This window comes from Lytechinus pictus, chromosome 16, assembly GCF_037042905.1.
Source record: "Lytechinus pictus isolate F3 Inbred chromosome 16, Lp3.0, whole genome shotgun sequence".
Taxonomy (NCBI): domain Eukaryota; kingdom Metazoa; phylum Echinodermata; class Echinoidea; order Temnopleuroida; family Toxopneustidae; genus Lytechinus; species Lytechinus pictus.
This window is the reverse complement of record NC_087260.1, coordinates 21,728,474-21,752,525: the sequence shown is the minus strand read 5'-3', so window position 1 is coordinate 21,752,525 and position 24,052 is coordinate 21,728,474. Positions and strand designations below refer to the sequence as shown.

The 24,052-nt window shown below is 37.2% G+C and overlaps 2 protein-coding genes across 3 annotated transcripts; both read right to left on the bottom strand.

Annotated features, from left to right (window-relative positions):
- Positions 1–3,759: 3,759 nt before the first annotated feature.
- On the bottom strand, positions 3,760–4,287 carry LOC135156941 (uncharacterized). Its single transcript, XM_064110951.1, has one exon. The coding sequence runs from the start codon at positions 4,285–4,287 to the stop codon at positions 3,760–3,762; it is 528 nt and encodes a 175-aa protein (XP_063967021.1).
- A 3,928-nt stretch (positions 4,288–8,215) lies between these two features.
- On the bottom strand, positions 8,216–18,579 carry LOC129278520 (galanin receptor type 1-like). Of its 2 annotated transcripts, XR_010296061.1 has the most exons (3): positions 18,210–18,579; positions 8,839–12,854; positions 8,216–8,727 (listed from the first exon to the last, which is right to left on the bottom strand). XR_010296061.1 is itself a non-coding variant. In XM_064111247.1 (2 exons), the coding sequence occupies exon 2, from the start codon at positions 11,890–11,892 to the stop codon at positions 10,741–10,743; it is 1,152 nt and encodes a 383-aa protein (XP_063967317.1). In that variant the 5' UTR covers positions 11,893–12,854; positions 18,210–18,579; the 3' UTR covers positions 8,216–10,740. The 2 variants fall into 2 exon arrangements, 1 of the variants encoding a protein (XP_063967317.1); XM_064111247.1 differs by having other exon boundaries at positions 8,216–12,854.
- Between the last annotated feature and the right edge of the window lie 5,473 nt (positions 18,580–24,052).

Here is a 24,052-nt window from a genome sequence, read left to right as displayed (position 1 = left end):
ATACTCTTCTTAGAAATACATGAAAAAAAAATCAAGTACAATTTCAATATTCGGTTGAAATTTGTGCGCATCACTATAGCTGCACACCGCATATCCTTCAATTTCCGACTCGCAGAGACATTTTTTCTTTCTTTCGTAGTAAGTGGCAGAATGATCTTTAAAAAACATGGAAATTTATCAATTCTACCATCGATGATAGACCAAAGTTTTCAAAGATAACTAAGCTTATGCATACTGATTCTATTATTGAAGATAAAGTTCAGATGGCAAATGTTTTCAACAATTATTTTTCACAAGTTGGATTTAAGCTCTCTAGAAGTATATCAACAAACTCCCATTAATTTCATCAATATCTAGGGGGGGGGATAGAAATCAAAGTTCTATGTTTTTCTCTCCTTCGAACACACAGGAGATAATTAGAATTATATCTAGCCTAAAATTAAAAAAAAATGCAGGATTTGATAACATTGATAACAACCTTCTACAGAAAACTATGAATTATATAATTGAACCTCTTATTTATATATTCAATTTGTCAGTATCATCGGGAAATATTCGAAAATCAATGAAAATTTCTTCGATAATACCAGTCTTCAAAATGGGTGATAGTTCTTTAGCAAGTAACTACAGACCCATTTCATTGATTACAAACTTATCTAAAATTCTTGAAAAATTGGTTCACATACGAACCATATGTTTTTTTTTAAAGCACAACATCCTATCCGATACTCAATTTGGTTTCCGGGAAAAGAGTAGCACTTCCCATGCAATACTTTCTTTAGTTCAAACAGTTGCCAAAGCTTATGACAAGTCTTCAAATACGATTGGTTTGTTTTTAGATTTATCAAAAGCATTCGATACAGTTGATCATTTATAAACTTTCTCAATATGGAATTACAGGGGAACCACTAAAGTGGTTCAAGAATTATCTAACCGGGCGTTCACAGTTCGTTTTACTTGATTGTAATATTTCTGAACGTAAACCTGTCCTTTGTGGAGTTTCACAGGTCATCATTCTTGGCCCACTTTTGTTCTTTACTAATATAAATGATATTGATATGTCATCTAGATTGCTTCAATTTTTACTTTTCGCTGATGACTCTAATATATTTCTGTCACACCCCGACACAGAGCAATTGATGCAAATACTCAATGACGAACTAAAAAATGTTTCTAATTGGATAACAGCTAACAAACTCTCTCTTAACCTAGAATAAACTAGGTACATGCTTTATGGCAACAAGATTACGACTGTACCAAAAGATGTAATTTTAAATGATACTGTCATTCAAAGAGTGCGATCTACTAAATTTTTGGGACTGATCACTGACGAAAAACTTTCTTGGAAAGCACATATTGATAATATTTGTAAAACCATTGCTAGCAACATTGGTGTCATTAGAAAATGAAGTCACTTCTTACCCCATTATATTTATTTATCATTATAATTCAACGTTAATTTTACCTTACTTGAATTACGGAGTTGTTGCATGGGGTAACGCAGCGAATTCTCATTTTAATAGACTTTTTATATTACAAAAAAGAGTGATTCGTATTATTAGTCATGCAGAATTCAGGGCACATACAAATATTCTGTTTTTGAGAAATAAAGTCTTGAAAGTTAAAGATTTATATTCTTTTCAACTCGGACAGTTAATGTACAAGTTTATCAATAAACTATTACTGTTACCTTTAAATGATATGTTTGCAAAAAATGATACAATTCATAAGCACTTCACTCGCCAGGCGAGTTCCTTTCATTTACCTCTGAATAAAACATCGTTTGCACAGAAGACATTTGTTTTTACTGGTCCAAAATTATGGAATTCTTTTCCAAAGGATATTATACAATATATTTCAATACAAAATTTCAAAGGAAAACTTGAAAAATATCTTCTGAATTCATATTAGATTATCGTTTTTTCCCAAAGTAATGTAATTCAGAACTTAATATGTAAATGTATTTATAAATGTCTATTTGTATATAATTATGTTTAATAGTTTTATGATTTCTGTATACTATGGTATACTGGTATACTTAATCATTTATTTTTATTATTATTTATTTATTATGCTTTTCTTGGGGTCCTTCCGATTTCTATTCATGAATTTTGTATGTATTTATTTTGATTGAGTTTTTAATGGAAAATAGATGAACTGAACTGAACTGATATATTGTTTACTTCTTTATTTTATCTTATTTTTTATTCATAAAATGTACTTATAAAAGGGGGCCTTTACCCTACAAGCTCTGCTTTTTTAGTTGGTCTCCTTCCCTTTCGATTTCATGATATTATTGTATTATAAAAAATTATTTAAATGTTATATTTTGAAACACCCCCGAGATCGCCAACAATGATTGGAGGAGATTGCCTTTTGACTTTCTTCAATCTGCACAGGCTTATTGCTGCATGCTTTTCTCCCAAAATGGCAAAACTATTGATTTATTGCAAAACCTTTATAAAACTGCATAGATGAAATTAATATGCAATCAAGCACATTCACAATTATTGTTTTAAGATATTATCAGGGATTTGCCAACATATTTTGATATCGACCATGATGTAGGTGTGTAGGCAATTGATCTTATCAAAACATGAAGCGGCCGGAACCGGAAACAGTTGGCAAAGGTTTGGGGTGTCAATTGTCTGTAGGAAGCTGGAAGTACTGAATTGCTGCTTGTAAAAACACACTAATGTCCCATATGAAAATGTAACTATCATACGATCATTTTCATCATCAGTGGGTGACTGAATATGTGTGTCAACCATAATTAAGAAAGAGTGAAATTTTTTTTTTCTATGGAGATTTCAAACTATTGAGACATTTTTAAAAATTACTATAATTTCGCATCGGTTTCAGACATGGGAGTAATTCGGCACAAGTGAAGGCACTTGATTCGGCATCCTTGATACAGGCCTACTTTTTGACATAAAGTTTAAAAAATAATGAAATTTACTAGTTTTGAGGGAGTTAGGATTTGAACGGCAACTTCTTGAAAAAAATGTGTTTGGTCCTTGCATTCGAATCACGTGCATGCAATACATTCATTCATCTTTATTTAAGAAAGACATTGTTGGTGCCAGGAATGTATCGAATTAAGCTACAGAATAATACTGATACATTAAAATTCTAATATAGCCGAGCAATGTGATTGGCCGAGACGTTTGACCAAATTATGAAAGATTTCCAATTAATTTTGAATAACAAGCCCAGAACTATGGGGGCGAAGGTGTGAGAGTTACGTAACATGAGGTCCACCTGCTATTGTCCTATTGTATTTATGGGTGCAATTAGCTGGTCTTCGCGCCATTATGCCCCGGCGTTAAAGGATCGCTAATTGGTCAACTTCTATTATACTGGCAGTGGAGCTTTCTCATTGGTCAAAAGTCTTGGCTAATCCCGTCGCAATGCAATTAAGGGGCAAACTCTGCAGCGTATTCAATGAGGATGGCATGGATAAATACTGCAATTTCCCTCTCCAAATTCAGTCTACTTCTAGACCTTCTTGAGCTTGCCAACACGCTGTGCCATTTTCGTTCTTGAATTACCCGTACTTGGTTTCTTCTTTCGCTCACACTTGTGGTCGCAGTTTTTCGAATTGATTATGTCTACCTCAAGCATGTCATACAATACAATACAATACAATATAAGTATTTATATAGCGCTCTTCACAATGATTGTATCACAGCGCTTTACAAAATGAGCAAAATCAAAATTGTGAAAACAAAATACATACATACATAAATAACAAATAAATTAACTATTAAAAAGAAATGTCTTTAATGACCGCTGAAATGCTCCCAGAGATGACGATTCACGAATGCAGCGGGGGAGCTGGTTCCAGAGGCGTGGCGCGGCAGCAGCGAACGATCGGTCCCCTGAGGAGGTAGCAGTTCTTGGTCTTGCCAACAGAGTTGTATCAGTACCCGATCGTAGTCCACGCCTTTCACTCTGGTACAGAGAAATTAAGTCATTAAGATAGGGTGGAGCACAATTATGGATGCATTTGTAGGCAATGGTGAGGATTTTGTATGTGACACGCTTATAGACAGGGAGCCAGTGTAATTGATCTAGAAGGGGAGAGGCATGATCTCGCTTCTTGGCAAGGAATACCAATTTGGCTGCACGATTCTGAGCTCGTTGAAGTCGCTGGATGTTAGCCGAAGATGTACCACATAGCAGGGAGTTTGCATAATCAATTCTGGATGTGATCAAAGCTCTCACAGCAGCTCTCCTGAAATTTGCGATGATCGTGAATCGCCCGTCGTCCTTGTACTCGGTCATAGTTACATCAGCCGTCTTAATCAGTACATCGCGCCCGATCCCAAGAGGGATAATCTCGGTCTAGAGAAATCTTCCGTTCTCACTTTCATGCACGATGTCGGCCACGATCAACCGGGCAGTGTATTTTCCGCGGCAGCGCAGCTCGATCTCGTCTGGAATCTCTCTCCAGATGCCGTGGTGCTAGATCTCGGGTCCAACGACCTGTGTGACGGGCGCGCGACTACCGATTCCACGGTGCTTTCAATTGTCGACCTGGCGCTTCGTATTTCGCGCATACCTGGCATTCGCCATGTACTCGTATGTGGTATTATCCCTCGTCTGTTCGTGCCGAATTGGAAGCCGAATTTCAACTCGAACGTGCAGGACACCAACCGGCTGCTCGCAAAGTTTCTCGAAAGTTTGCCTAATGTGCATTTTTGGCGCCATCGTTCTTTTGCACTCAATCACGGCAGACTTTTCTCGTCGGATGGGTTCCACTTTAACGACGCTGGTATGTTGAGGTATTACCGTAGCATTCGCGGCGCAGTCATGAAAGGCTTATAAGATGGATTGAGGCTAAAGTGATCTTTTTTAAAATACTATTTTTAATCGCGATTAGCAATCATTTGACTCGATGCTAACGGCGGAGAGAAAATGTTTGCGGGGTAGCTTGTTGCTGCTCGATCGTATTTTATCAGGCGCTGTGCGCTTAATCCTATTTCATTTCTTGCAACAAGTTTTTTTTTTTAGAAAATCTTATATTTTTATGATGTTATGCTATCGAAGATGATAACAGAAAGCCTACACAATTATAAGCGTGTGCTTTGGTAGCCTGCCGGAATTATGCAGAGCAGAATTCATTCTTGCAGAGATTCACAATCTCAACGCATTAGAAATTGTTATTCAAATCTATATCAAAATCAGAAAGTGCAAATTTCTTGGCTAAAATGAAATATTAAGATGCAATTTCGTTTTACTTGACACAAATCCTTTAGGTTATAGTGAAAAATGTATATTCGTTGTTAACAGGTGACTCATGAAAAAAAATATTATTTTTGATAGGAGAAATCTATTTTGTCATTGGTGAAAACCTAATAATAATTTGAAAAGCAAAAACGGTAGATCAATTTTTGAAACGAGAAATGTCAAAGGCAAATATTAAACAAACAGACAGAAAAAAATGTGTATGATAAAATTGCAACATGACTTGAGTTTGGGGATTTGGAATTGCCTTCAAGTTGTGAGTTCTTGTTCAGATAAAACGAACAAAAGAGAATTCATGGATATTTATCCCAATACCTTTTCATGAGTCCAGTCTCCGACATAATAGATTCCCCTCCCTGTTGGTATGAATTCAGTTCTCAAAGATCGGAATAGAGGAAGATAAACATTCGATCGCTTTTGGATACGGCTAACCCACCATGCTATATCATAAGGTCTTGTTTTTATTATTGTAATTGCCGAGAGAGGGCTCAACTGGATCATAAGTACAATTATTTTCTTCTCGTCAAAGAGATGATCAACAGAAGTTGAAGTAGCAGTCAGTTAACTTTCGGTAAACTTGAGATAAAAGAAATGATTATAGTCCCAAGGAATGTATATTTTAACCTTTACCAAAGCTTAATGATTTCTAATAAAATTAGCCCTCGCATGGAATGTTAAAATATCTGTACTTTCAATTCAATTCAATTCAAACGAACAATTATTTTCTTCCGTTTTATTGCATTTTTCGTAAACATTAATTCATGCAAAAATCAATTCATTATGAAGAATATAAATAGGTACATGTTGGGTTTAAAGAAGAAGGCGTATATCCTAAAAGCTGAGGCTTTTGGTGTGATACACCTATAGATAAAAATACAATACAATGGAAAAATATATCGAATTGTCAAGGATGTGTATTTTTTAGACATAACATTCTGCAGTATTAAGTTTCTTGAGAGCAAATTGCTTGGGGGAAGAATTGATAAATGGAGATTTCATTCAAACAAGAATTAGAAAGATGAATAAATGTATCGAAAATAAATGAGAGGTAATAAACAACAAGATGCCTGAATCGTAATTGATGAATTAATTAGTTTGGGGGTATTTCGACGAAGAAAATGCAAGCAATGGACAACTCTTTTTTTAATGGTATGAATAGATTACGGGCCTTTCTGCAAACTTTTTCATTCAAATTAGTGCAAAAGCATAGTTTGGATGAATGGATTTACATAACATCTGGCTATTTTAACTTTCAATAAAAGTTCTACTCGTTTCATCAGAGATGAGTTGATTGTCGTTTGTAATTCAGTAACCCTGATTGTGATTCTTTGAGGTTTAACAGAGGCTCAAATTACTTGATTGGCCATTTTGCCCGACTTTCCGTGGGCAAACGTCAAACTCCCAGAAGAAAAAAAAAAACATTTATTTTTCTTCATTAAAATACATTAGTATAGTTACTGAACTATACATGAGTATAGTTACTGTGCAAAGTTGGACTTAATTTGATATGAATCCAAATTTGTAAAGGTCTTATCTACCATTTCTGCGAAATTTTAATTTTTGGGTATCTTATTTTGACCTGATCGACGGGGACCATGCGGCAGGAGGTGCGTTTTCGAGGGGCGTTATTATCCAACCCTTACCAACCTTCGAGCCCATCAACGTTGATAAAGTCGTCAGCAATAATTCCAACATTTTCAGCAACTCGATATATCGAGATATAGATTTGTTAAAAATGTACAGTTTAGCTATTTGTCATCATAAGGGTTTCACTACAAAATGAAGGTCATTTTGATTTATAATTCTCAATTTTTCACACCCTCAAGAATTCGAGGGGGTGCTGCCTATGGAAAATAATACACGCAGCACCCCCAAGGAAAATCTTGGGTGCTTCATCACCCCAAGCCTTCAGCACCCCAGCACCCTCGCTTCCCAGGGCCATGCTTCTGATTAAAAAAAATAATAAAGATGTATTTCCAACAGTTCGAAGTAAATCGTGGCCAAAAATAAATTATAGAGGTCTGGTGTATTTTCAAACTAATTTCTAGATTTTTTTTAATGTTCGCAGCTTGTTTATACAAGAGAACTGTTGATGAGTTAGCTCCATGGGCGTCTTTGAACGGTGTGAGCGCTCTACAAATCTACACAATTATTACTATTTAAAATGGTCTGTTGTTAACCATAAAAGTCCTAAGAAACTAACATATTCTTGCATTTTTAAGTTGTATCTAAAACGATCGAACTGATTCAAATCTCACTGGTCTGTCAAGTAAAGTCATAATTGATTCGTCAAATTTACATGCAAACTTCACTTCATGAATTGTTTTGTGAAATGAACCCCGATATCGATTTCACATATTATTTTGAAAGCCGTTAAGAGTTCAAAGGCACTTCCTGGTTCTTGACAAGCACTGTTGCCCCGGGCGATTCCCTGCAAAAGTGATTATCAAAACCTGTTGCATATTTGATGTATCGTGTTCCACTGATTAATGAATATAATATAACAGTTACTATGGTCTTAGTAGAGTCTAGCACATCACCATCGTGCCAATAGCATGAATAGGGAGTTTTTGCAATAGATTCAAGAACAAAGTAAAAGTTTTGAAAATGCCCGTCATATGACAACAAAAGAAAGAAAACAAAATAAAAAGATGGGAGGTCTTTGTCGAAAATTTGAGCGGAGAAGACGAAAAATTGCAAATATGTCGTTTGTCCAAACTCCAGGATGAAACTGTTGTTTTGATACACCGATTTTCGACAAAGACTTCTTGGTTGTTCTTTGTCATGAAACGCATTTGACGATACATGATCTGTGTTTTTTAATCCCCTGTAACTTCACCGTGCGAAAGCTTCCTACTAAGAGCTCAAATGCGTTAATGACAAATTGTATTCGAAAGAATATGTGAAACTGAATTGTATCATCTTGTTTTTGTCTTCTAAAAATAGGAATCGGACACCATTATGATTAATGATTTGAAGAATAGTTTAATAGTATATACAGAATGCGCATATTTAATATGATCTCTTCAAAGCAGCTCGTGTTCAACAGACATTGCAAGATATTTTTCGTTGCTGTATTAGGTATGCCACTTTTAAACATTAAGAACTTAAACTCCAGCGAAAAGAAAGTCTTATTCTTCCCAAGACGGAGCGAAACTTTCGCCTGAACGTATTATTCGGGGGTTGATCACGGTTATCAAGGCACATGTATATTTTCTTAGACAATGAACAAAAAATGAGATAAAAAAATAAGTTTAAAACCAGGAAAACAATTGTAAAAACAATCAAAAAATCAAACTCATTAATATGTCCATGGTGATAACATTATATAAGTTTTGGCAAAAATTCAAATTAACAATCTCAGTGTGATACCAATAAAGCAAGAACTGTTTGATAACTCACAGAGGAGCGGCATCAGGGTGTTTGGATGGGGGGGGGGGGGGGAGGATTGGCAAGACGTCCTAAAGGTTATGAAATGTTTTCATGGACCTGGCCACAGAGGATTAACTATTGTTACTGGGGGTGCTGTAACAATGCTCAGCACCCCCAGTAACAATAGACTAATCCTCCGTGGATAGGTCCCTGAATGTTTTCCTATATTGAATAATAAGGGTAAAATCTCCTTATGCTCTTCTTTCTACTTTCTTTCCCTTTCTTTTATCCCTCCTCTTTTTCATATATTTTCACGACTTTAAAAATAATGAGAGGGGGGGGGGTCAGTCCTTTGTGCCCCACCCACCCGTGACGCATCCTCTGCTCAGAACTTGCGTGTGGTTTCTGTTTGGTTAGGTCAGGGGAAATGTCAATAGATATGTCACCCCGGAAATTCCGCCAAGGCATTCAGATAAAGAAGTGCGACTCACTTTCAGCCGTGAATAGCGAGTTTTTGCGCCACGATGCAGAACGCTTTTAGGAACACGGAAAACCTATTGTAAAAAATGCCCTTCGTGACAATGAGCTCCGAATGAATCTTTGTCCGAAATTGGTGAATCAAAACTTCAGTTTCGACCTGGACTCCGGATGAACGACTGATTTGCAATTTTTCATCAGCTCCGAAATCTTAGGACATCTGCTCTTCCGGTTAACCAGTTTTCGACAAAGACCTCTTAGCGGTTCATTGTGATTTGACGAGCATTTTCAATACATTAACTGTGTTATTGAACTCGTCCCGCGTGGCGGTGCGAAAACGCGCTATCAATAGGCCTTAAACTTTGGAATTGAATAGTAGCTTGTACTTCAGTCACACCAACGAAGCCGATTCCAAACCGATCGTTGATACGTCATTGAAAATAAGGCAATAGGTTGTTTGGTCGGACTGGAGTCAGTTTCGACGGTGTGACTGTAACTCTTGCGATTACTCTAAATCCTGTGATAAAACGAAACAAATGATAAAATAACACATGATACAAAAAGATATATTGCAATATGATTCACGGTATCGCTTACTGATGTTAGTACATATTTTTACAGTTTCACTATAATGAATTAACAGTACAAACAAGCAACAAAACAACAACACAAAAACAAAACCAAAACCAAAATAAGGGGAAAAATTAGCGGGCATTTTCTTAAGGACCTTTCTTTCTTTCCACAATGCATGAACTTCCATATCTGTAGTGGTACTTTCTTTGCATGATGTTATTGAGGGAATAAGTGTGGTACACTCATAAGCTAATGTTAGCCTGAGTTCAGAATAAACTGACAGGAATTGTATTTATTAGTCTTGATGGTCATGACAAATGTAACGTACCAAATATAGTTGTATGTATACATTTCAATAAAAATGTAAATTTTTGGACAGTTTTTACCGAGGAAATAAAATAATCAGCACTTGGTGAAGGTATTGGCAACATATACTTTATGAAATTATTGTTGTCTTAGGTAAAAGAGACAGGTAATGTTAAACTGAACCAACGCCATGATAGCACCAAGGTTGCAGATAAATTCAATATACATCATCGATAAGTTTGCAGAAGTGTGGGAAAGATTTTTTTTAATTGTCCTTCCCGATAAGTCTAGTTCCATCATATATGTCTTGATTGCAATCCAGTCCTGAGCTCTATAACATAAGGTTTGTAATCAATTTGTAAATGAAAATGACCAATCAAGATCATCGTATCATGCACACTCTGTCCAAAACACTGACAAGGATCCAATCAGAGAAATTCCTTCATATTTGCAATTTTTCCTAAACCACAATATTACTGTACTCGGAAAATGTGGTGATCTACAGCGACTTCATCCTTGTAATGCCCAAGTACACGCAATATGTAATGATAAAAGATTTTTAACAATAAACAAACAAAGAATCATCAAACATTTCTTGATAGTGTATGTTTTGCAGAGTCGATTTCTCTAATATCAAACAGAATTTACAGAGTAACTCTCCCAAAATAATACGAAATTGACAAACATGAAAAACTTAGAAATATCAAACTTCTCTCGATAATTCATGTTTCGAAGAGTCCATTCCTCTATATCAATAAGACTTCACACAGTATTCGAGTCAATGCCATTGAAACTGGTCGATTCGGTCATCTTCGCTCTGCTCTCCCGAGTTCTCCGATGCCACTTTCCCTTCATCAACATGTTCATACCCTTCTTGAACTTTTGTAACCTGAGAGCGTAGATGAAGGGATTCACGCAACAGTTCAAGAACGCCAAGGTCACAGTGATATGATACCAGGCACCGGTAAAGTTCAGAGGTCCTCCAAAGTTGAACTGCAAGAAGGTAATCTGGTTGGGCGCCCAGCAGAAGGTGTAGACGGCGAAGAGGATGCATAGTGTCATGGTAATATTACTGGAGGGATGAACAATCTTGGAGGCTCCTCTGTTAGGCATCCTGGTAGGGGTGCTTGTGGCACTTGGTGGATCTACCAGCTTCTTCTTCTGTCGCAAGGCCATTTTCTTTTTCCTCATCTCCGTAACGATCTTGTAGTAGACAAAAGCCATGATACAGACAGGGAGGACGAACTCCCAGACAAACAAGGCCAATCCTACGACGATTCCTGCAGCATTGGACCAAGATTCCTGGAAGGCACATGAACCAGGACCACATGTGTACTGGAAAATCGTTGGGATATACTGCATGATGGGAGCGATTAGCCATATCAATCCCATCATGATCATGGCGCGCCGCTTGCTAAAATTCCTGGAGTACGTCATCGGATGAAGGACTGCGAAGTACCGCTCTATCGACATCACCGTCAAGTTCCATGTCGAGATGGCAAAACATGCAAAGAGGAAGAAACGCGACCACCAGAATCGACACAAAAATTCCGCCGTCGACGGAGAAAGGTAGAGGAAATGGCCCGTAATGCTGGAGGTGTTGGTGCCATTGCCGACATCGATATCCTTTTCAAAGGCCATGATTTTCGGTCTGAACACGTTGACGACTCCGAACAGGATGAGCAACACGGAGGTGCACCCGTCAATAAGAGCCTGGTCGAATATGAACATATTCACCTGACTTTTCTTCTGTGTTAGCAATCCGAAGACGATCATCACAAGGGTGTTTCCGATGATACCGAACGTCCCAATGATCACGTACATGACGATGGAGACGATGTCGTTTGCGCTCAGGTTGTGTATGACCTCGATTGTCCCGTGAGTGACGGGTGTTGATATTGACACGTTATCCATGATCGCTTCAAGATCTATCAAATCCTGTCTTAAATATCCACACAAATCCCTCCTTCTATTCTGCTTAAGAAATTCCAAATGTGACAAGGTTTGCAAACAGTTTATGAACCAATTTCAGCGGGTTCCTTCACAGAGATATACTATTCCTGGAAACTGCACAGATGATATATAAATGTACCCAGTTTATGTTCCCAATATATATTATATTACATGATCTATTCATCTAATAAACACATGTTGTCGAGCAATAAATAAAACTCGTGCACACTTGTCTTGGCATTAAGTCACTACTGATATCGAATCCAGTTATTGTGAGAGGTATATCTTCCGCGGGAGGCAAGTTAGAGAGTGACAAACTCAAACACCGATCAGTATCACTTTCTCAATCGATCAATGTCGTACATGTCGTAAAATAAAATTACGAATGTATGTAATTTTTCATACGCATACCACGATCAGGTCAAGAGCTATCATGTATATAGGCAGGTCGGGTGTAACTCGATATATGATATTGTGAAGAAAGTGGCATGGTTCGTAAAAATGCTCGGAGACAAGAAAAATGCGGGCTTTTAAAAAATGTAGAACCTCTATGTGTGCGCCTGAGCAGCACCAAGCTCGTGTCACCCAATATCCTTCGTTGATGTCATTCTGGTTTATAATGTCACATATTAAAAAAGTCAATGACGGTCTTTTTTTTTCTAGGCCTAGGGAATGATGAACGCCCCGAATCCTTTTAGTGCTGTAGTACTGGCCTTTCGGATATACACATAATATTATCGTATATATCAGGTGGTGGTATCCGTTCTGGAACCATGTGGGTTAACCAGAGAAGATATAGGTCTGAAACCGGCCTGGAAGCGGTGGAAAACCAAGGTTATATCATCCGGCCTAGCTCTTTCCGCTGCATCATGGGTTTGGTATAGTGTCAGGAAATGATAGTGTTTTGAAGTGGAAGACATGCTCTGTGGATTAAACAAACGGTCACATCCATGGATAAGATCATTATACTAACTTTGACAGTTGACAGAAATTTGGGTCTTGTGTTTTAATATTAAATACAAAATATTCATCTACCACCATTAATAAATGAAACATCGGAAATCGGCCACACCTTATTTTGAACTGGAGTTTAAAAGGAAATGATAACGATTTCTGCATGCATGGTTGTATAAGATTGAGCTCTTATAGTGAAGTAGTATCAGATAATGGAAATTGAATATTGGAAGTGAATAATGCAATTAGTACATTTAAAATTGTTATACCTATATTTGAGAAATCAAGTCATAAAATTAATTTACAAAAATCAACGAAATAATAAAATATCGATTTACCCATCCATGAGTGACGCATATTATCAAAAAAAGTTGCTTTGTCGGGCAAGCCTCTTATAGAATACCATGTCTGTACATTCACCCCGAATAGCTTCCACATTTGTTTATATGATTTATTAATAATACAATTATCTATTAATAGATCATCTAGTCTTTAATCAGATACTACATGTTTAAATGCAAAATATATTTTTACCACATATTACAAAATAAAATAGTCCTAAATACAAATATCAAAAAGTTTAGACAGAACTTTAGACCACAAGACGATATGATGATATGTTGAAAATGAACAACCCCCCCAAAAAAAGTCAAGATGATTGATTTCAAGTGGGTTTTTCTTTAAAAAATTATACTCCAGCTAGTGTGTTTCTATAAACGACTCTAAGACTAAATCGTGATTTAATAGTTGATAATGATCCACTTAGGATGCCGTTACAAACAATAAATCACACCTGAGATATAACGTCTGCTTTATAACTGTGTTTAGGATATTTATATCAAAATGATCTTTGGTCTGTCCTTAACGCATAAGAAAACAGATACAATAAGATATTGCGCATGAGAAATTAAAAAAAAGTAAAAAAAAACAGACAGAGAAAGGTGGATATATAGATAGGTAGGTAGACTGATGTACATAAAGATAGATAGATAGATAGATCGGTCGATGTTAATATATCAACTAGCTATAGAGAAAGAGGGGGGGGGGGGAGGAGGGAGAAAGGAAGAGTGTGTAAGTGGAAGTGAGTCATGAGTGATGGTGTGTAAAATAAAATTAATGGTCTAGTTGGGAGGGATGGTGTGTGAGATTGAGGGTCGAGTCGGGAGTGACGGTGTGTGAAATGGAGGGTCGAGTCGGGAGGGAATCAGGAATGAGGGAGTGTAAAAAGGCGGAGGGTTGAGTCGGGAGGGAGGGTGCGTGAGAGGGAGGGTGTGTGAAATGGAAGGTAAAGTCGGGATGGAGGGTAAAGTCGGGAGTGACGGTGTGTGAAATGGAGGGTCGAGTCGGGAGGGAATCAGGAATGAGGGAGTGTGAAAAGGCGGAGGGTTGAGTCGGGAGGGAGGGTGTGTGAGAGGGAGTTGGTCAGGAGGGAGGGTGCGTGAAATGGAGGGTCGAATCGGGAGGGAATCAGGAATGAGGGAGTGTAAAAAGGCGGAGGGTTGAGTCGGGAGGGAGAGTGTGTGAGAGGGAGTTGGTCAGGAGGGAGGGTGTGTGAAATGGAGGGTCGAATCGGGAGGGAATCAGGAATGAGGGAGTGTAAAAAGGCGGAGGGTTGAGTCGGGAGGGAGAGTGTGTGAGAGGGAGGGTGTGCGAAATGGAGGGTAAAGTCGGGAGGGAGGGTGTGTGAAATGGAGGGTAAAGTCGGGAGGGAGAGTGTGTGAGAGGGAGGGTGTGCGAAATGGAGGGTAAAGTCGGGAGGGAGAGTGTGTGAGAGGGAGGGTGTGCGAAATGGAGGGTAAAGTCGGGAGGGAGGGTGTGTGAAATGAAAGGTAAAGTCGGGATGGAGGGTGTGTGAAATGGAGGGTAAAGTCGGGAGTGACGGTGTGTGAAATGGAGGGTCGAGTCGGGAGGGAGGGTGTGTGAGAGGGAGGGAGTTAGGAGGGAGGGTGTGTGAAATGGAAGGTAAAGTCGGGACGGAGGATGTGTGAGAGGGAGGGTGTGCGAAATGGAGGGTAAAGTCGGGAGGGAGGGTGTGTGAAATGGAGGGTAAAGTCGGGAGGGAGGAGGTGTGAGAGGGAGGGTGTGTGAAATGGAGGGTCTAGTCGGGAGGGAATCAGGAATGAGGGAGTGTGGAATGGAGGGTTGAGTCGGGAGGGAGGGTGTATGAGAGGGTCGAGTCGGGAGGGAGGGTGTGTGAAATGGAGGGTAAAATCGGGAGGCAGGGTGTGTGAGAGGGACGGTGACAGGAGGGAGGGTGTGTGAGAGGGATGTGAGAGGGAGAAGTCAGGGTGTGTAAAATGGAGGGTAAAGTCGGGAAGGAAGGTGTGTGAGAGAATCAGGAGTGAGGAGGGTGTGTGAAATGGAGGATCGAGTCGGGAGGGAGGGTGTGTGAGAGAATCAGGAACAAGGGTGTGTAAAATGAAGGCTCAAGTTGGAACTGTGTGTGAGATGGATAAGGAAAGAGAGAAAGGTAGAGAGAAAGGTAGAGAGATAGATGGAGACAGAGATGAAGAATGAAGGTGAGATGGAAAGTGTGTGAAATGGAGTGTCGAGTCCTGAGAGAGAATATGCGTGTGTGAGAGAGAGATAGAAAGTATAGGGTGGGGTAGGAAGAGCAAGGACAGAAAAGCAGATTCTCTTTTAAAAATATCAACAAGAAATTTCCAAATAATTTATAACTTCACGTGAATATGGTGAAGGCACAATGTCATCAACCATTTTAAATCAAAACACGATATTTGTCTATTGTGAGGGGGCACGGGGAGCCTTTTCAATCTCAATGAATCTGCGGAAGTTAAACGAGCTTGACACGAATGCTTTAGATAAAAAAATAATTAATGATCAGCGTGTGAGCTAGACATCCGTTTGAAGAGCTTTTCTCTCCACTGGTCATGTATTTCAGTGTGCTGATGTGACATGAATGCTCCAAAGACCCCTCTGTAATTAAAGGGAAAGTTCACCCTGACAAAAAGTTTATTGTAAAAATAGCAAGAAAAACAATAACAAATAGTGCAGAATGTTGGATAAAAATCCATCAAAGAATAAAAAAGTCATTAGAGTTTTAATCATTTGATTTGTGACGTCATATGCGAGCAGCTTCCCTACATATCATACGGTAAAAAAAATCAATGAAAAGTCATTTGCTCAGAAAATTGAAAATGGTTTTTACTGCACATTCACTGCAATAAACAAATTATTTCACACCCGTTCCTAAAAAGAAAACCAAAAATAAATCCTCACGAACTAATGGGGCAGTTGCTCGTTTATGACGTCACAATCCAAAACTTAGAATTTTTTATACTTTAATGGATTTTCCTCAAACCTTCACCAATATTTTATATAATCTTTTCTGCTATTTTGCAACAAACTTTTCTTCAGGGTGAACTTCCCCTTTTTAACTTACAGTCACACAAACGAAACCTACTCCAAACCGACCTATGGTGATCATCGGTAATAACCTGTCGTCGCGGTGTGTAATCAACTTCGAAGGTCTGGCAGTTTTAAAAAAGGCTCCTTATAACTTAATCTAGTCCTGATCAGAAGTCCAATCAACACAATTAGAAACCTAGGGGTATATTGATTATGCTAATAATCATGACAATGACACAAGCATTTTTAGCATGTTCAGGTTTTATTAGCTAAGTTGTGTATTATCTTAATTTAATTAATTAATTTATTTATTTATTTATTTATATATCTATTTATTTATTCATATATGTATAATTATTTATTTATGTTTATTTATTTATCTATTTGTTCATTCATTCTATTATTATTATTATTATTATTTTATTCATTTATTTTGGGGGATGTTGGCCATTATCGTCATGCCAATGGATCTAGGATAGAGAAAAATCTTATCAACATCGGACTCCTCGAAAGCAGACGAATAGTGAGCAGTAAATAATTCCATAACGATTGAACAAGATCATCCGGTCCTTGACTAATTAACTAGTTATCGGCACTAAGAGAATCCGCGAATTAATGATGCTTCAGTTACATCAACGAAACCCGACTCAAACCGACTGCTGGTACATCATTGCAAATAACGTAATAGATTTAGTCGTACTGGAGTCTGATTCACCTGTGTGACTGCAATGCGGCACTACCAAAAAATATTTTGAAGAATGTATTTTCTTTTTTGAAACAATTTTTTTATTTCAATATATTCATAGTCAAACAAATCATACATGTATCACAAAACTATACGCATCCATTTGTTACTCTAAATCAACCTTTTCCCATTTCTGGAGATGTATTGCCAAGGTATTCCTCTCTTGTGCAATCTTATATTCCTCTTCCCTATATTATCTACAATGTTTTATTATGGTTCCAACAGGTGGTAAAACAGCTTCCTGCCTTGCAGAATAAATATCTTTTTTAACTATCAAAATTACTGTATTTAGACATTTTAAATGATAATAGTAGTGTAACACGTGTAGTCATGACATCTTCCGTGTAGTCCCCGAAGATTCCCCTTTTTATTTATACGGGGAAAGAATGACACCCGATATTACGATTTCCAATCATTCCAGCTTATCAAATTTTAAAACCTTGGACATGGTAACCTGCATTATTTATAGGGGTACCTTTAAATAACACTGGAGTACAACATTACCATGTAAACCTTGAACACGTATGACTGTGAATGGTACGTTGGGAACTGCTTGGCCTTATCATGCTTATGGTGGTAATTTTATCCTAAATGCCATATATATTGTGTTACAAAGTTGCAAAGATCTTTGTTCTTGTTGAGGATAAAATCAATAACAACAAAAAGTAATCACCCAAATCAAAATATTTAAGTACATCCATGCATGGGTAACGTCAGTGTATTTTGATAGGGGGAGGGGTGGGCAAGACGACGAAACGGTGACGTCATTTTTTTCGCATTTGAATAATAGGAAAAAATTAGAGTTAAACCAATCAGATCCTATATTAAAAATTATACATTTTTTTATAAATATATTTTTTTCCGTCTCTTTTTTCTCGTTTTTTCTTTTTCAGATCTTGCGAAATTTTAAGAAAAACATCGCAATACCTACGCAGACGGGTTTCCAATGAAATACCAAAATTGGTGATCTATCATCAGACTTGTTGCAGTGTAAGCTAAGTTAACTTGACAAGTAAGAATAAAAAACACAAAAACATTGCTATTACATCCATGTACCTTAATTGCACGTTAATCATACACCCCCTCTCGTATCATACATCCCCTCTCTGAATCAGACACCTTCCGCGGAAGGAACTAGCTGAATCTACATCCGAAACCCGTCTCATCCCAATGACAAAAAAATCTACTCCTTATTCGGTGTAATACTTACCCAGCTAATTGTTAAATGATCAATGACGACGAATAGCTGAACAGGATTTAAAATGAATTGACACTCATAGCCATGCCCTTCCTTATTAATTAAGATTAAGAAGCAACGCAAGCCCGGATCAGTGCTATAAACTCAACCAAACCAACCGGACCTAGATTTACATGATGCAACGCGATCCCTCAAGAAACAGAATATTAAAAGCAACTTGAACAGAAAATCATTTTATCCACAACGCTTGTGCCAGCTACAAAATACTGCAGATTCAAGCAAACATGGAAATTTTACGAGCCTTAAGAAACCGTATATATAGCTTCTATCATATAACACCCATTCAATACATGTTGAAATCCGGAGTTGAAATTTGATGCTTATTTTCGAGTACTTTGAACTCTAATACGCACCCCAACTCCATTCAATCACATTTTATTTAAACAATCATTTTTGCTAGAGTAATGTGTCTTTCTAGATTTGTAAAGTTTGCTTCATAAAGGCCCCCAAACCAGCTCTATTATCAACGCACAATCGTGTTTTGTCGCAATTTCGAAGTCGTCAACATCTATTGTATTTGTGATACCTACCAAAATTTTCAAAATACGACCTTTGGCCATGAGAGTCAATCAGTTTAGTATCAAACTTTTATTGCACAAAATGTGAACAATTCTTGTTCTGATGTATTTAGCCCGTCAATTAATTATGACAAATTTTTAGTTAGTTCAACTTTTTTCTTTTCAGTTTTTTTTTTCAAGCAGAGGTGCTTATTATCAGATACGGTGTCATGATACTATGTAATACCTCGCTACCACTGTCGATCGTATATAATAATAATAATAATAAAAATAATAATAATATTAATAATAATGATAATAATAATAATAATGATAATGATGATAGCGGTATATTTACCCTGGGTAGCCACTTCCGTTCCGAAATCCGTTCTCCCAGCGGGCCCTGCTAATTACCCCGGCTTTAGCTGGGCTGCCTAGGCGCTCAAACATTCAAGGAATTAATCCTGCCGGGTACCCATTCACCTCGATCACCTGGGTCGAGTGCAGCGCAGTGTGGATAAATTTCTTGCTGAAGGAAAACCATGGCTAGGATTCGAACCCATGACCCTCTGTTTGAAAGGCAAGAGTCAGAACCACTAGACCACGATGCGCCCGATTCGTTACGAACGCCACGATTGGCCTTTCGGAACGGATCGCGGAAATTTTTGAATCATTCAAAAGTTTTCTACGATCAAGACGACTGCCACGACTTATCTGATACGATCTGATAAGATCTGATACGATCATTACGATTTCTCCACGATTAAGACCGCCGTTTGAATCATGGCGCGAATCGTGGCAGTGGAAACTGGGTATTAGGGGATATAAGACGACCCAGAGTGGATGTCCTATTTCCATTAAATTAATTTTATTATAGATTGTTTATATATTCCATTCTTTCTGCTTTCTTACCTTTCTCCGTCTTTCCCCCTCGACCCCATGTGGCGATATCTTTTTAAATCGCAGGAATCATGCTTAAAATTTGGCAAAATACATTGAGTGACGGGGTTATGTATCGGACCAAAAGTTTCATGTCAGTGACAAGCATTATTATGTTAAATGTTTATAAAAAAATGACTTTGCATTGAAAAATATTCAATCACAAAAATGCGGACGATGTTTGAGGATACATGCGAGTGAGCGAAATAAATAACCCTATTCAGGAGGCAATTTTATTCTTATTTTTAAAATTTAAATTGAAGGAACTGGTCCATACTTTGAAGAACATACTGAAAATTTGTCCTGGCTCATGTAGGTCTATATACTTTACAGTCATAATCGAACGATTATGATGACCAGACATTCTCTGTACCGACTCTATCAAGAGGAATGAACGACCAGCATATACCCCAGTTGACCTTATTCACTGTTATTAATATTTACGACAAGATATCCTGTGCTTGATTTTGTATAGACATACATAAAGAATAAAGAAGCGCGTATGGAAGCGATGATTGCCCTGGATATCTTTAACTTTTATTACTGTTTGAAAGTAATGCAGATCTGACTGAAAATATTGTACGCAGCCGCACTCTGATAACTCACTAAAATTTAGCGCGATCATTAATCGTTTCAAATCGCAAAAAATGTTAAGGTTGATTTAGAAATTATTAAATTACACGAAACGAGTGAAATATAATTATTAAAAGCAAGATAAGTTAAACCTTGAGTTTTTTTTATGTCCCATCGTCCAAAGCTCAATTTTTTTTCTAAAATATTTTTCTAAAACCAAGGACCCCGTATTACGAATAGCGATTGATCCAATTATTCGCAACTATAGAAACCAGCAACCACGTGCACATCTAGAATGTATATGACAGTTTAAAGTTGTTTTTTTAGCATAATATAATATAATATATAGGCCTACTCATCATGACATGATAATTCACTTAAGAATTCAATATGCACCTTTGTGTTTTCAGCGAGACGATGTGCCCGCGATGTGCAAATCTCCTGTAAATGCTTATTCATTTAAGATTGTCCCATTGTCACACTTTGTGCAAAAAATATGAAAATAATTACTTTTCATTAAAAAAATCCAAGAGGACCGCCAAATATATCAATTTTGAACCCCGTTGGACACGATTTTGCGAAGTGAACATCAAGATTCATTAACTAGACACTTCAGGCAAATACAAAAACGTTGAGTGAAAAATATATTATGATGGTGCAAAGGAACTCCCATTTCCGAATCGACTACAATAATGCAGTCATACATGGTATAGGTTCTTTGTTGAAAACTAGGCTAAAAACGAAGCCTATAGACTGCCCAGTGGGCAATCAATCTTTGCTGAAATCATTTATTTATCAGCAGAGACATAATGGAGATGAAAATATGTTGTTAGGAAGATTTAATATCATGCAAAATGCAGGAAGCATCAATAAAGTAGGCATATCGTTCGCACACCTCAGCTATATGGTGAAAATAAGCCCAAAACGCACGATTTCTATGTGCGCACCATATTGAAAAGGGGGCTGAAATCACAGTCTATAATGTCATTTCCAATTACTGACATATATTTTCTAAAAGTAGAGATATAGATAAAGAGAATGATATTATGCTTAAGAGGAAATATATCAAATAAAGTACACTAAAAAAGAAAATAAATTTCTGAATCGATTCTCGAAAATTTTTGATGCAAAAAATCTCCCAAACTAATGATATGCAAATTTCATTACGTAATTTGCATATGTAAACAATAATATCTGTTCGTGAAATTTTGCATATCTCTTATGCATTATTTGAACAATATATTTTGAAAGTTTCATACAAAACAAGCATGGTTTGGCTGAGATATTCTCCCTTGACTTCATGCTATGTGTAAAATGTCTGAAAAATAGTGAAATAGGGCCATTTTGTAGTGACGTCATATATTACGTCATTTTGGAGGGAAGACCACGAATAGAACCCGGCAGCAATGCATTTTTGTAAACGTCAGGGTCTATGCCATCCAGCTATGGGGTCATTTGCTTGTCCGGCTTTCGGTTAAATAAACCTCCTGGGCTGCCGGACTACATCTTACCAAGAGTTACGATTGATCCGATCGATCACAATTATGGAAGGCCAGCAACGTCAACATCTAAAATACATTGTTTGTTCAAAATATTTTCTAACTATGATGTATATTCACGCATTCATTGTTTTCATGAAAATTCACTGTGCTTCTCTTTGTTTACAAATGACATTGTGCAAATTTTCTATGGAAAAAATTATGACACTGATGGATTTCCATAGAGTTACGATTGATTGGATCAATCGTAACTCTTTGTAAGACGGGGCCCTGGTGCGTACCGTTGTTCATAAAGATTATAAACATGATATTATGATACACAAATATTGAGATTAAGAATACCTTCGAACCCTTAAACATCATTTACATATTTGATTATGTGAATGCAGAGTTGTCATACCGCACGAGCAGTACAGGTTGCTTCCTCATTATTTGGTTTCCTGCAACTAATCACCTTTAAAATAAAAATCATAAATTTGGTATATTATAAAAGTTATCAAGTTACATCGAGACTCCAACTTCATCATGTTCATAGAGATCGAAGAACATTTTCTTATTTTTCACATTAATTTGCTGTTTAAGTTTCACTTGTCGACACTTATCAGTCACTAAACATTTGAAGAGTCGTTTACTTAAGCTTTACATGTCAAGTCTCAAGTCTGTCAGGAATGATTTTTTATCTGATCTTACAATATTTCGGTTTGGTATAAGTTCCAGACTTTTGGTTAGTCAAACTCCCTTCATTTTTCTATCTATCTTTATTTTCTAGCTCTCATGCATCTTTCTTTCTCCCTCCCTGCCTCTGATTTGTGTCTCTTCTCGTGCCCCTCTTCTTCTGATCGGGAGGGGGGGGGGGTCCTATCCCCTCTCCCCCTCCCTCTCTCAAACTCCCTTTTCATACTATTTAAGTTAACAGTAGTAAATATCTTGTGATTTTGATTTAATTCCTGCTGATAAGTGAACCAAACGAATGTGTAACGTCATATTCAGTATTAATAAATGCTTAAAAGTAGATCAATAACCCGGAACAACGCCAAGGTGAGAAGATCCACCTCGGAAGATCTAACATCCTATGGTAAAGATTTAATTCCAAGATAAAAACAAAAATAAAGGAAATAAGATTCTATAATCACGATAAAAACAAACGGTAAGAAGAAACATTGATCAACTAGTTTGTTGTGAGAAACAACGCCCTCATGGTGCGATCGAAGATAAAAATTGAAGAAATAAAGAGATTCGATAATCACAAATGGTTAAAAGACGATATCACAAATCGTTTGAGGACAGATGCGACGCGTTAGTTTTACAAAAATAAGGAAATTAACTTATATGGTGTGCTTGCATGAACAAAATTACCGGAAATGTTTTTGTTTGATCCAACACCTTGATAGTGCATTCTATATAAGATAAAAAAAAATAAACATTAATCACAAATGGTTAGAAAAATGTACATTACTATATAAAATCATGAGTAATAAAATGTCTGTTTCTTGACATTCCATGAGGAAGTTACAGAGAGAGAGAGAGTGTGTGTGTGAGGGGGAGAAAGGGGAGTAGGAGGGAGAGAAAATATAACAAAGGAGAGGTGGGGGGAGGACGAGGAGAAAAAAATTGGTGAGATAGTGACAGAGGATTAAAAAAAGAGGGGAGAGATAGAAATACAGTTATTTCCATGTGTAAATATCTTTGTTTACTTGTTTTTGATTGCTTTCAAACAATATTTGATCTGATTGTTAGCAAAAAGGGATGTTTAAATTCCATGTCACGGTTGAGTGTCTAAACAGACCCGAATTCAAATATTGTTATTGGTAAAATTGGTGTGGTATTTTTGCACTTACGATTGCAGAAAGGCCGTGTTCATAAAGGATTTTAGAACCTTGCATCATCGCAACTACCATGGCAACAAGGGGCAACAAGGCTGAGCATCCAATCACAATTAAGGGTTCCATGGCAGTTACAATAATGGCAAAGTTACGATAGTTGTAAGTAGTTATGAAACGGGCCCCTGGTGTCTAACTTTGCACCAGAAAGGGGAGAAAATCGACACTGAATTCATAATTTTATATGGGAGATGTACCAATGAAGCTCTTCGGCCGGGCTTTGACTGCTAAAGAAATTAAAAACACAAAATCCTTGTAAGAAGGTCTTTCAGGCCTGTTGAAGTGTGCTTCACAGATCATATTATTGTAGAACACAATTAGTTTTCTTTGTTTGTTTTAGTAATTTGTCATTTGTTTATACATTAATGTTTCGTAGTATTATTTCAGGGATGAGCTTCTTTGTCTAC